The following is a 14223-nucleotide window of genomic DNA, read 5'->3' on the forward strand; positions in this document are numbered from 1 at the left end:
GCTTGTGGTGCTGGGGATCTGGCGTATTAGCTGGGGTGGGTAGGCAAGGTGCACGGGGGCAGGAGGGGCAGGCTTTGCTCGCTTCTCCTTAGGTGATCCACTTCAGGAGGGGCCCTGTGGCAGCGGGAGGCAGTCAGATCGGCTGCCGGAGGTTTGGCTCCGCAGAAGCACAGAGTTGGGTGTTTGCGTGGAGGAGTGAGCAAGTTCCCTGGCAGGAACTGGTTCCCTTTGGGATTTTGGCTGGGGGATGGGCGAGGGAGATGGCGCTGGCGAGTGCCTTTGTTCCCCACCAAACTGAGCTCTGTCATCCGGGGGCTCAGCAGCTCTCCCTACCTTTGTCCTCCAGCCTTCCCGCTTTCTGAGCAGAGCTGTTAACTTATGACCTCCCAGAGGCTAAGTGGCGCTTGCTGTCACAACACAGTCCGTCCGGCCCTCCGCTTTTGCAAGCCAGACTTGGGAGCTCTGCTTGGCTGGCGAGCCGCCCCTCCGCCCCGGCTCCCTCCCGCCAGTCCGTGGAGCGCGCACCGCCTCGCCGCCCTTCCTACCCTCTTCCGTGGGCCTCTCGTCTGCGCTTGGCTCCGGAGACTCCGTTCTGCTAATCCTCTGGTGGTTTTCTGGGTTCTTTAGGCAGGTGTAGGTGGAATCTAAGTGATCAGCAGGACGCGCGGTGAGCCCAGCGCCCTCCTACGCCGCCATCTTCCCTCCTTCTCAAGAATTCTGACTCTTAACATAATTTACACACAGGGATTCTTTTCAAATACATGTGGATTATTTTTAAGATATGGTGATGTTCTAGGCCACAAAGGAAGCCTTAATAAATTCCTTTTAAGAAAGTGATCTCTTTCACTTCACTAACAACAGTGTAATGAATTTAGAATTTAACAACCAAAAGCCTCTCCAATGCATAAAACTGGGTACTTAAAATTAAACATAATAATTTGTAGATTAAAGAAGAAATCAAAATAGAAGTGATAAAACTTAGGCCTGAACAATTGAAGCCTTGCAATAGCAATTTTTGAATGAAACTTGTGTGATTGAGAAAAAGCAATACTTAGAGATAAGTTAGAGTCTTAAATTTATTGGCAAGTCAAAATATTGCATGAATAGCATGATTTATTTATGTTTAAAATTGCCATTTTTCTGCATATATTTATACATGTAAAATTTATTATTTTCCTTTGCTAAGATCTAGAAAGATAGCCAATTCATAACAGTGATTATCTGTAGTGTTCTTAGGGAAAAATGCATATATGTATGAATTAAGTAATTTGTAAAAATTAATACATCTTGTTAAAGAGTAATGATATAGAGGGGCGCCTGGGTGGGTCAGTTGGTTAAGCATCTGACTTTGGCTCAGGTCATGATCTCACAGTTCATGGGTTTGAGCCCCACATTGGGCTCTGTGCTGACAGCTCAGAGCCTGGAGCCTACTTCAGATTCTGTGTCTCCCTCTCTCTCTGCCCCTCCCCCGCTCATGCTCTGTCTCTCTCTCCTTCAAAAATAAGTAAAAACATTTTTTTTAAAAAGTCATCATATAGAATTAGCCTTATATTAAAAATAAATCACAATAATTAAAGCAGTGTGGTATTAGTGGAAAGCTGGCTATCACTAATCCCTAGAAGGAAAACAAAAGAAATCTAAAGCAATTCAAGAGTATACAAAATTATTATATATGATTAATATGGCATTTCAAACTAAAGAAAGAAAATGGATCCTCATTTTGGTGCTGGGGATTTGCATAGCTATTTGAAGGAATAAAAAATGCTGGATTTGAACCTCGCACCAAAATTATTTCATATGCCTCGAAATATTTAAGTATTAAAAAACATAAAAAATTACTAGTCAAAATATTGCATCTAGGTGGTTCAGTAGGTTAAACGTCTGACTTCGGCTCAGTTCATGACCCCACAGTTTGTGAGTTGGAGCCCCACATTAAGCTGACTACTGTCAGCACAGAGCCACTTTTGATCATCTGTCCCTGTCTCTGCTCCTCCCCACCTTCCCAAAAATAAATTAACATTAAAAAAATACTAGATGAAAATGAGTATAAATATATATTGGATTGGCAAAGGCCTTTATAAACATGGCACAAGGATATCTGGGAATTTGCAACCAGAACATCATTCTCTTCCTTTTTGTTCTCAACTCTAAGCTACTTGCCTTTCCTGAGCCTTAGACTGCTGAGAGTTTAAGACATCTGGGTGCTTAGGAGGTCTCAGGCTCTTATTCTTATCCTTGCAAAATGGTGGGAAGTCATCAGGGGTAAGTCCAGATGGAGAGCAGCTAATCCTATAAAAGCTTGACATTAGGAGATTTATGGACCTGGGATGAAGCCAATCCTGCATGAATATCTTAGGTTTCCAGACTCCTAAAGATTTGAAGCTAAACAAGTTGTCTCTGTCAGTCAGGTTGGGAGAATTGGGAAGATAGGAAAGCAGAGAGAATACTCTAGTACTCCTAGGGGGAGCCAATAGCCTGCTCTTAAACTATGAACCCACTGCACAAGAAATTTCTTTGATTTTCAAAATCTGTAAGGATTTCTGCCATTAAGAATATTCCAGATTGGGGGTGCCTGGGTGGCTCAGTCGGTTAAGCGTCTGACTTCAGCTCAGATCATGATCTCACAGTCTGTGAGTTCGAGCCCCGTGTCGGGCTCTGTGCTGACAGCTCAGAGCCTGGAGCTTGTTTCGGATTCTGTCTTCTTCTCTCTCTGTCCCACTCTTTGCACTCTGTCTCTCTCTCTCTCTCAAAAATAAATAATAAACATTAAAAAAAAGAATATTCCAGATTGGTAAGAGGATGTAAAACACTCAGTATTTGCAGATGACAAGATACTAAATACAGAAAACCTCAAAGACTTTGGGAAAAACAAATACTACAATAGATAAGTGAATTCAGTGAAGTTGCAGAATACAAAATCAATGTAAAGAAATCTGTTGCATTCTCATACACTAATAATGAAGCAGAAGAAATGGAAATTAAGAAAACAGTCCCATTTACAATTGCACCAAAAACAATCAAATATGTAGGAATAAACCAAAAAGGTGACTCTGAAAAGTGTAAAGCACTGATGAAAGAAATTCAAGACAATGCAAAGCTATGGAAAGACATTCAATGCTCATGGATTGGAAGAACAAATATCATTAAAATGTCTATACTACCCAAAGTAACCTACACATTTATTGCAATCCCTATCAAAATACCAAGAGCATTTTTCACAGAACTAGAACAAAAAATCCTAAAATTCGTATGGAACCACAAAAGGCCTTGAATAGCCAATGCAAACTTGTGGCAGGTGTCACAATTCTAGACTCCACGTTATATTACAAAGTGGTAGTAATTAAAACATGGAACTGGTATAAAAATAGACACATAGATCAATGGAATAGAATAGAAAACCCAGAAATAAACCCACAATGATATGGTAAATTAATCTTTCAGAAAAGAGAAATGGATATCCAATAGAAAAAGGACAGGCTCTTCAAATGGTAATGGGAAAACTGGACTGCTTTCTTCCACCATACATAAAAATAAACTCAAAGTGGATTAAAGACCTGAATGTGAGACGTGAAACCATAAAAATCCTATAAGAGTGAGCAGGCAGTAATTTCTCTGACATCAGCCATAGCAACATTTTTCTAGATATGTCTCCTGAGGCAAGGTAAAAAAAAGCAAAAATAAACTATTGGGACTACATCAAAATAAAAAGTTTCTGCACAGTGACAGAAACAGTCAACAAAACTAGAAGGCACCTGCTGAATGAGAGAAGATATTTGTAAATGACATATCTCATAAAGGGTTAATATCCAAACTATATAAAGAACTTACATAATTCAATACCCAAAAAACAAATAATTCAATTTTTAAAATGGGCAGAAGACACAGACATTTCTCCAAAGAATACATACAGGTGGCCAACAGACATGAAAAGATGCTCAACATCATTCATAATCAGGGAAATGCAAATCAAAACTATAGTAACATATCACCTGTCAGAATGGCTAAAAGCAAAAACCCAAGAAACAACAAATGTTGGCGAGTATATCGAGAAAAAGGAACCTTTCACTGTTGGTGGGAATGCAAACTGATGCAGCCACTGTGGAAAACATTATGGAGGTTTCTCAAAAAATTAAAAATAGAACATACCCAATGATCCAGTAACCACACTACTGGGTATTTACCCCAAAGATACAAAAACAGTAATTCAAAGGGATACATGCACCCTTGTGTTTATTGCAGCACTATTTACAATAGCCAAACTGTGGAAGCAGCCCAACTGTCCATTGATGAATGAACAAAGAAGGGGTGGTATATATACAATGGAATATTATGCAACCATAAAAGGATTAAATCTTGCTATTTGTAACAACATGGATAGAGCTAGAGAGTATAATGCTAAGTGAAATAAGTCAGAGAAAGACAAATACCATATGATTGTATTCTTGGAATGAGCGAAAAGACTTGAGAAAAGACTAAACAAAAAAAGGAATCAGAACAGAGACCTCAAGAAGACAAAGGATGAAAACAAGAGGAAGCAATGAAGAGAGATGAACTTTGATGTATGTGTATTTAATGGATAATATTAGACTGTCTGAAAATGTGAAGTATGAGTGCTAAATAAGGTTTTTGGAAACAGACAAGACAAAGTACAAGTAAAACTCAAATAAGTACTAAATCATACCAGCAAAAATCTAAGAGCTATAGTTTACAGAGAGTGGGTGCAACTTAAGAGTAACTAAGTATTCAAAAGATCTCATCCTATTAGACTAGAAGCACGAGAAAATTATGGCATGGTACTGGAGGAGACCATAGTCTCATTAGGAGAAATAGATCTTATCTTGCTTACACATCATATGTGTTTTACTAAGAGCAGAGAAAGATGATAATGTTTAATGACATTTTTTTAGAAAAGGAAAAGCAGAGTCATATTTTCAAGGCAGAAAAATGTAGTGAATAGCAATTTTATTGAACCAACGAAAATGAAAAAAATATTGTCAATTAAATTATCAGTCATTACACTAAATGAGAATGGGCTGGATTTATCAACTGAGATATTGGCTTAAAAAACAAAAGATGGGGGTGCCTGGGTGGCTCAGTCGGTTAAACGTCCGACTTCACCTCAGGTCATGATCTCGCATTCCGTGAGTTCGAGCCCCGCATCGGGCTCTGTGCTGACAGCTCAGAGCCTGGAGCCTGTTTCAGATTCTGTGTCTCCCTCTCTCTCTGACCCTCCCCCATTCATGCTCTGTCTCTCTCTGTCTCAAAAATAAACATTAAAAAAAATTTTAAAAAAAAAAAACAAACCCTCAAAAGATGGCTAAATGCTCTTTACAAAAAAAAAAAAAAAAAAAAGAGAAAGGAGTATGAAAAACCCTTTACAATGAAAGCAAACTCATGGAAATCAAGATTGTCAGCATCAGGTATTACTAATGTTAAATGCAGTATATAGAATAAAGAACTTTCTATTACAATAAAAGGCAAAAATCAATGAAAATATAAAAAGCATAAACTTGGACACACCAGACTACATGGCCACTAAATCCATAAATCAAAGCCTATTAAATTCAAGAAGCAGATCCAATATAGATATATATAAAATGAGTAAGGACATAGATACATTAAAAATACAATAAATAAACATGTAATTATGGAATAGAGAAGAAGGTCCTGCCTGTATTAAATGTAAGCATGACACAAAACATAGAAACAGACCATTCATTATACTAGTTGCTGTATGGATTGGGTGTGGATACAGATACAGGTCAGAGTCCTTATCCTCAAAGCACTTATAATCTAGTTGAAAAAAAGAGATGAATTGAACAAATACATTTTGGCCTGATAGATGAACTGATTTAAAAAAAAAAAAAAAAAGCACAAAATACTAAGAGAACATAGAAGAGAGAGGAATTGGTATTTAAGAGGAGGTGGGGCATCAAAAAAATAGGGGTATGTTGGCTTCTAAAATGAAACCTTAGAGGTAGATTATGAATAAGTCGGTTGACAAAAAGAGTAAAAAGACATTGCATTCAGAGAGTGCTCTGAGTATAGGCCATCCAGAGGAGAGAGAAATTGGAATCCATGAAATGCAGACATAACCTAAGTCTATTATTAGGATGGAGTAGGATTGGAGGTGCTAAAATGGTAGACAGAGGACTTAGCATGATAGATACACTTATCACAGGTATAACCTTGAAAATTTTAAATAGTGAATTGACATGATAAGATTTGCAAGTATGGAGGAAAGACTAGAGCCAAGAAGGCAGTTATCCATGTAAGAAATGATGAGACCTGAACACTTGGAAGAAGAAGAGAGAGAGAGCAAAGTGGACAGATACAAATGATAGGAAGGGGGTAAAATTCATAGGAATGCTGACTTAAATATGAAAGTATGACAAGGAGCCCTGGATAAATTCCGATTTCTGGGTTGAGCAGTGCATGGATTGTGATGCTGTTCCCAGAGGTAAGTAATAATAGAGAGAGTTGTATGTTAGAGGTAAGTAAGGTGGTGACTTCAGATTTGGATATGCGTTGCATATATGTTTTGTTAGGATAACCATGTGGCAATGACAGATATAATATTGTGCTCAGGAGCAAAGCCAGGGCTAGAGATACAGATGGAGCAGCCATTAGTGTGTTGACAGTAAAGTCAGGAGAGTAGGTGAGATCATCCAGACATGGTGTTTATGTAGTGGAAAGGGAGGAGCATTGAGGACCTTTGAAATCCATACATTTAAGTGCTAGAAAAATAAAAGGAGTCCAAATAATTGTTGACCTTTGCCAAAGCAATTTTGTTAGAAGGAGCAGGCAGAACAAAATTGGCAGTGATTTAAAGAGAGAATTGGAAGTAAAAAATTCTTTACATTAAATCTCAGGAAATAGATGGAAATTAATACTGAAAGTAAAGTTATTAGTAGCACAAATTGTTATCATGTAGACCAGTTATTATAAAGTTTTATAACTTCCCTGAAGAGTTCTTAAGATTGTTCATAAGAGTTTATAAAATTGAGTAATTCATTTAGATTTTGTTAATCAGTAACAGGCAGGAAACTACAGATGTTACAAATTTCTGTAGATGTAAAACAACTGGAAGAATTGTTCTCTCCCCTCTCAAAATTGTCATGCAACATTACTGATGGTATCAATAACTTTAATAACTGTTTAGAAGCTAAGTAATAAACCTTCTAGATAATCTAGACCTTATTACAGGAGTTTGCTGTTACTTTCGATAAATTAAGCTTTTCTTAGAAGAAACCAGTGCCACATTTTAAACACATTTTTCAGTAGTAATCTGAAACTTCTTAGTAAGCAAACTATGCTGGCCCAGTACTTTTCTTATCTAGGAGGAAGTAGGCATCTCTAAGAAGCAATTTATGTCCATGTGAATTGGCCAAAAATTATAATCTCTGCTGGTTCAAGATTCTAAGAGATATTGATATTTCAAAGAACCTTAATTTTCAGTGCAATTTCAGAACAAATTTCAGTACAAAATCAGAAAATTCACTTACAGTTTTCAATAATGAGGCTCAAGCAAATGAGACTCAACACTTTCATGTCACCTTCTCTGGATATTCTGCCAGAGTGTCACTTCCTTCAGATTATATTTTAGCCAACCTTATTTAGTTTTCCAATTTTGCCATATTGTAGAATGAGAAAAAGAGAACTTTAGATTTCTCTTTATCAGGATAGATTGCAAAAAGTAGTTTTCAGGAGATGGGGGGCAATAAACACAAAAATCTTAGTTCAGTCACACACTAACAGTGATCTTCAGCAAAAGCTACTTATTTCTAAACCTGTTTTCTCATCTCTAAAGTGAGAATAATTTCTGTTTAATAAGGTTGTTGTGAACAGTGAATGAGATAACTGCTTAGCCATGCATAATGATTTTGTTTCTCTAATAGACAGTTAATGCTGAGGTTACAAAATTTTGATGATTCTGTGTTCTAAATTGGTGTTTAAACGTAAGTTTTTTATTTGGGTTGAACTATATGAACTAAATTTTTATAAATTAGAAATTATTCTGCCTGTGGATTTTAAAAATTCTCTTTAGTAATGGCTTATCATGAATTCACAAATTGAAATAATAATTTTAACGTTTATTTATTTTTGAGACAGAGGGAGACAGAGCATGAATGGGGGAGGGTCAGAGAGAGAGGGAGACACAGAATCTGAAACAGGCTCCAGGCTCTGAGCTGTCAGCACAGAGCCCGATGCGGGGCTCGAACTCACGGAATGCGAGATCATGACCTGAGGTGAAGTCGGACGTTTAACCGACTGAGCCACCCAGGCACCCCCATCTTTTGTTTTTTAAGCCAATATCTCAGTTGATAAATCCAGCCCATTCTCATTTAGTGTAATGACTGATAATTTAATTGACAATATTTTTTTCATTTTCGTTGGTTCAATAAAATTGCTATTCACTACATTTTTCTGCCTTGAAAATATGACTCTGCTTTTCCTTTTCTAAAAAAATGTCATTAAACATTATCATCTTTCTCTGCTCTTAGTAAAACACATATGATGTGTAAGCAAGATAAGATCTATTTCTCCTAATGAGACTATGGTCTCCTCCAGTACCATGCCATAATTTTCTCGTACTTCTAGTCTAATAGGATGAGATTTTAAAAATTCTCTGTAGTAATGGCTTATCATGAATTCACAAATTGAAATAATAATTTTAACGTTTATTTATTTTTGAGACAGAGGGAGACAGAGCATGAACGGGGAGGGTCAGAGAGAGAGGGAGACACAGAATCTGAAACAGGCTCCAGGCTCTGAGTTGTCAGTACAGAGCCTGACGCGGGGCTTGAACTCACCAGCCGTGAGATCATGACCTGAGCCGAAGTCAGACACCCAACCGACTGAGCCACCCAGGCGCCCCTTGAAATAATAATTTTAAATAATGCTGTGTATATTCCATTAGATCTTGTATCCCGCAACCTTGCTAATTCATTTATTAGTTTTAGTGCTTTTTTGGTAGATCCCATAGGGTTCTCAGACTGCTGTCTGTGAATAAAGACAATTTTACTTGTTTTTCTACCTGGATGCCTGTGTTTTTCTTGTTGTGTTGCATTGGCTAGAGCTTGGAATACAGTGTTGAATAGAAGTGATGGGAACAAACATCTGTCTTGTTTCTGATCTTAGGAGGAAAGCATTCATTCTTTCACCATTAAGTATGGTGTTAGCTGTAAAGTTTTCCAGTTGAGGAAGTTCTCTTCTACTCTTAACATTGCTAAGAATTTTATTAGATGTTAGATTTTGTGAAGTACTTGTTCCGCATTTGTTGAGATAATGGTGGTTTTTCTTTTTTTGGTCAGATGTTAAACTAATCTTGCATTCCCAGGATAACTGTACTTGGTTATGATGTATTATCCTTTTTATGTATTTTTGGATTCTGTTTGCCAAAATTCATTGAGGACTTTTGCATCTATGTTCAGTGAAGATTATTGGTCTATATAGTTTTCTTTCCTTACAGTGTCTCTCTCTGGTTCCTGCTAGTAGAGTAAGTCTTGCTAATGGAATGAATTGGGAAGTATTCTTTCCTTTTCAGTTTGCTGGAAGAGTCCGAGTAGAATTGGTGTTACTTTTTTCATTAACTGTTTGGTGAAATTTACCAGTGAAGCCATCTAGACCTGCTCTTTTCTTTGTGTGTGTGTGTGTGGGGGGGGGGGCAATGGGTTATTTACTAATTTAATTTTTTATAAATATAAGACTATTTAGGTTCTTTTTAGTGTGTTTTGGTAGCTTGAATCTGTTGAGAAATTTGTCCATTTCATCTAAGTTGTCTTACTAGCAGAAATTTGTTCATAATATTCCATTATACTTTTAAAATGGGGAGAATCTGTATTGATGTCACCTCTCTTATTCATGATACTGGTAATTTGTGTCTTCTTTTTATCTTGATAAATTTGGTTTTGTTTGTCAATTTTATTGATTTTTGCCTCTTAATGGGGATCTGAATAAAGTGAAAAAGTATGCAATATGAAGTTCTAGGAAAAGGCAGAGGGAACAGCCTTGCATGGTCCCTGGAAGGGGAAGAACTGGGCATTTCCAAAGAGAATAAACTCTAAGGGGCCAAGACAGAAGCATGGAGAGTAATTATGAGGCTATTGCAATAACACAGGTCAGAGAAAGATGATGATGGCTTAGACTGCTTACAGTAGCTAACAAGATGGTGAGAAGTGGCTAGATTCAGAATATTAATTATTAAGGTGGAGCCAGAAGGACCAGCTGATGACTTGTATATGGAGTGATGGAGAAGAGTCATGAATGATGCTTAGTCTTAGGCCTGAGTTATATAGTTAATGGTAGCTTTGTGAAATAGGGAAGACTGGAAGCAGATTTGGACTGTTAATAGAGAAGGTGGGGTGGAGGAGAGGCATCAAGAGATTTAATTTAGACTTAGTGGAGAATTTGAATTAGTCGACTCAAATAATTTTGTTCTATTGTGTATGTTTTCATTATTTGTTTAAGTTATCCAGGCAATTCCCTCTTTACTTTGTAAACATTACCTGTCTAATGAAGCCAGTGTATAGGAGATATTCAAGATAGAAGAGGCAATGCTTGACAGCTACCTTAGCATACAGTTTCCAATAAAACATTGAAATTGTAATATCCTAGGAAATAGAATAAAGAGAGAAATGTGTGAATCTTTTTGTGCCGAATACATTAGTAGGAAGTGACCAGATTCAGGATATACCTTATGTTAATAAGCCTTATAGAGAAATATTATTTATAGGTCGTGTATGTAATGTGAATAACCAAGATGAACTTCCTGGAGATCAAAACAGATTTCTGAAATTATTTACTTTGTTGTTCTTTTGTGAAGTTCTTTATATATAAATCAGATATTTGAGCCAATTCAGGAAGATTGAGCCCAGAATCCCAGACCACCCTCAAAACTGACCATGATACAGTTCAGCCCAAGTAGAACTGATAGAATCTTTCTGGTATCCTTTGTAATAGAACAAGAAGCTGACTAACTTCCAGGAGGAGAGGGATTGAATCTCTATTTTGAGAAATGATACACGAGAGGGAAACCACTGTGCTCTCCCAGAAAATAGTCTGAGAGTCTGGCTAAACTATTAAACTAATCTCTTTCTTAACTAGAGTAAGCCTCCAAGTCAGGGTAAAATTCTTTCAGGCTTATACTAAAATAGAATCATAACAGACTACATTATGAAATAAGATAAAGTTTTAAACTTATATTTTTATTAAATGTAATAAATAAAATATAATAAGTATTTAATAAGTATGAGCTATCCTGAGAGGACAGGGACCTTTTTTGGGTCTTTCATCACTGTATTCCCAGCATAAGCATAGTACTCTGATACTCTCCTACATGAATATGTAAATTATTGAAACCTCATATTAGAAAGTATGGCTTTTTTTGTGGTTTTTTTTTTAAACACGTGTCTTCACTAGAGGGTGCTGTGTAAGCATTCAGTACTTTTAAGTGTCTTCTTCCTTCACATTTATTTGCTGGGAGATTGGATTTTTAAATCACCTGATTTTTTAAAAGCTTTCATTTCCTTTTCTTTGATTTCAAAACAATACATTGGTATTGTGTATGGTAAAATTAATGAAATTGAGTAGCTGTTAATGTTGGCATTAACACAGATGTTTCTTTTCTTCCTCCTTGCTAGGAGACTTATGACTCCAATCATGTATGCTGCGCGAGATGGTCACCCTCAAGTTGTTGCTCTCCTTGTTGCCCATGGAGCAGAAGTTAATGCCCAGGATGAGAATGGTTATACCGTGAGAGTTGATTGTACAATGTTCCCTTTTCTAATAAGACATTGGTATCTTATCAGTAGTGCACAAAAAAGTTTTTAAGAAGTAAAAATTACAGAGGGGCTGGGGTACAATTACTGTTTGGTGAAGAAAAGCAACAGCTGAAACAAAAAAGGAACTATCTGATTCTCCTTGTCCTCACCCTTGGCACAAGAAGCTGTAACACACAGCAAAGCCTGGGTTCTAGAATACACATAGAATTCTATTTTATAGAAAACAGTTCAGTGATTGGCAAATAAATTATTTTATTCTATAAAGCATTTGACTGGGTAAAAAATCCTATGATTTGTAAAATCTGTGAGCACTGGCAGTCTGCTTTGCAGTTACAACTTTGGAAATATGTTTACTTTAGATTGTAAAATGAAGAGATTGCACCATTCTGTTAATTAACTATGCTCACTGTTTTATTGTGCCATAAATACTGTTGAAAAGTTTTCCTTTCTGTCTCATATACACTCCCTGTCTTTAAACAATCTTCTTTTTCCCCCACTTACAGGCTTTAACATGGGCAGCACGTCAGGGTCATAAAAATGTAGTTTTGAAGTTGCTTGAACTTGGAGCTAATAAAATGTTACAAACCAAAGATGGAAAGACACCGAGTGAGATTGCTAAAAGAAATAAACATCTAGAGGTATCCTATATATTAATTTTCCTGTGGCATGTTATGTTATTATTTCTAGAACTTTTGTATTATTTTCTTAGAACTCACAACTGTCATAATACTGTGTCTGGCTATTATTAAATGTTTACATATGTAATTCTCCTCTGGCCAGGTAACATAAACTTTATTTTCCTAGAGTATTCACGTTTACTAAATAAGAGGCATATATAATGTGGTAATTTAAAAGCTATAGAAATAAATAATAAAATCTTATTCTGGCCCTAGAAATAAAATTGTAGTAGACTATTTAACATTTCAGACTGGTCCAGATTTTTAGAAATTAATTAGTGTATTGAGAAAGCTAATAAAATGCCAAAATTTGAACATGTAATTATTGAACATGTAATTTTAATTAGTACATATTAGACATTTTAAAAAATAAGTAATTTACTCCTATACATGTGACAAGGTATTTAATAAAGAGATAACATAGTTGAGTAGATGATCTACTGTCATTCACATATTAAAGTCAGTAATAAATATTTGCCATACATTAAATCACTATATTGATAGGAAGTTTTAGTCTGAATATTAAAACTTTGGATCAAAGGGCTATAATTTCTAAGCAAGGGTGAATACAGTACAAGTGTAAAACTAAGTTATATATTATATAGTTCAAGAGCTTCCAGACCTGAGTTTCTGAATTTGAAAGCATGTAACATTCCAGGGGTTCTATCATATAATCAGACCATGCCACTTTGACTGCATGGAAAATAACTTTCTTTATTTTTTTAAGCAATCTGATAAACATGCCTATCATTTTCTAACTCAAGTCTACGTTTACGGAAGTATTCTAGAATAATTGCTAACCACTAAAGCCCTGTGAAACTTCAAAAGAAATTTGTGGTGCTTCTTCTAAGCTTTGAAAATTTGAAAATTTTTAATTGGTTTACTGCATTATTAAATTTAAGGTAGATGACACTGAATTTGACATATTAAGAAATTTATGAATGTCAAAGATTATTTTGAGCCATAAATTGTTTCTTAAAGTGAGATTTGATTTTGTGTTCTGGTTGGTTATGTAGCATAACCCTGACTTACTAAAAAGTTAGATTTTAAGTATAAGTGATAGTATATATAATGTTAAGTATATTTGAATGGCTTGTTAACTTTTTGCAGATCTTCAATTTTCTTTCTTTAACTTTAAATCCATTGGAGGGAAAGCTCCAACAGCTAACTAAAGAAGAGACTATTTGTAAACTATTAACAACAGATTCTGATAAAGAAAAAGATCACATATTTAGGTAACAAAGCATGTTTTTGTTCAACAAAATACCTATAAATTAGTAAAAAATATGTATGTTTTATTACTTTTAGTAAATGTGATGACATTTAAAATAGGATGTTTTACACGATTACAATCAATTTTTAAATATCACTGAGAAATGTCTAGATTTTAAATGCTTTTTTCTACAGAATTTTAGAAAAATTTTATATATGTGTACTACTAACAGTAATGAGAATAATTTCTAACTTTAAAATATCAACAAAATTTATTTCTAAAAGTGTCTTAAGATTATATTTTTGTTAGTGTTCAACTAGACTGCATCTTGCTTTCTAATTCTTTTTAGCAGATTTCTGATTTTATAAGCTAAAATTAAAAATACACTTTTTTATGACCACAGTTCAGTACATGGCCACAAAATTTTTCTTTGCTTACCTACATTAAAATTATTAAATCTTTACTTCCTACAATTAAAGAGATTTTCATGTATAGAAACCCCACAAGGAATATACATATTGGCAACTAATTTCATTCTTAGGAAAGATGA

General features: G+C 35.5%; 1 protein-coding gene across 1 annotated transcript in view; it reads left to right on the forward strand.

Moving 5' to 3' along the window:
• Positions 1-14223, forward strand: part of ASZ1 (ankyrin repeat, SAM and basic leucine zipper domain containing 1) — a 57872-nt gene that overhangs the window by 31741 nt on the left and 11908 nt on the right. Inside the window, exons 5-7 of the mRNA XM_058724501.1 lie at positions 11643-11754; positions 12287-12421; positions 13571-13695. Coding sequence (XP_058580484.1) covers positions 11643-11754; positions 12287-12421; positions 13571-13695 — 372 coding nt within the window. The remainder of the gene's footprint in view (positions 1-11642; positions 11755-12286; positions 12422-13570; positions 13696-14223) is intronic.

Source organism: Neofelis nebulosa, chromosome 4, assembly GCF_028018385.1.
Source record: "Neofelis nebulosa isolate mNeoNeb1 chromosome 4, mNeoNeb1.pri, whole genome shotgun sequence".
Classification (NCBI taxonomy): Eukaryota; Metazoa; Chordata; class Mammalia; order Carnivora; family Felidae; genus Neofelis; species Neofelis nebulosa.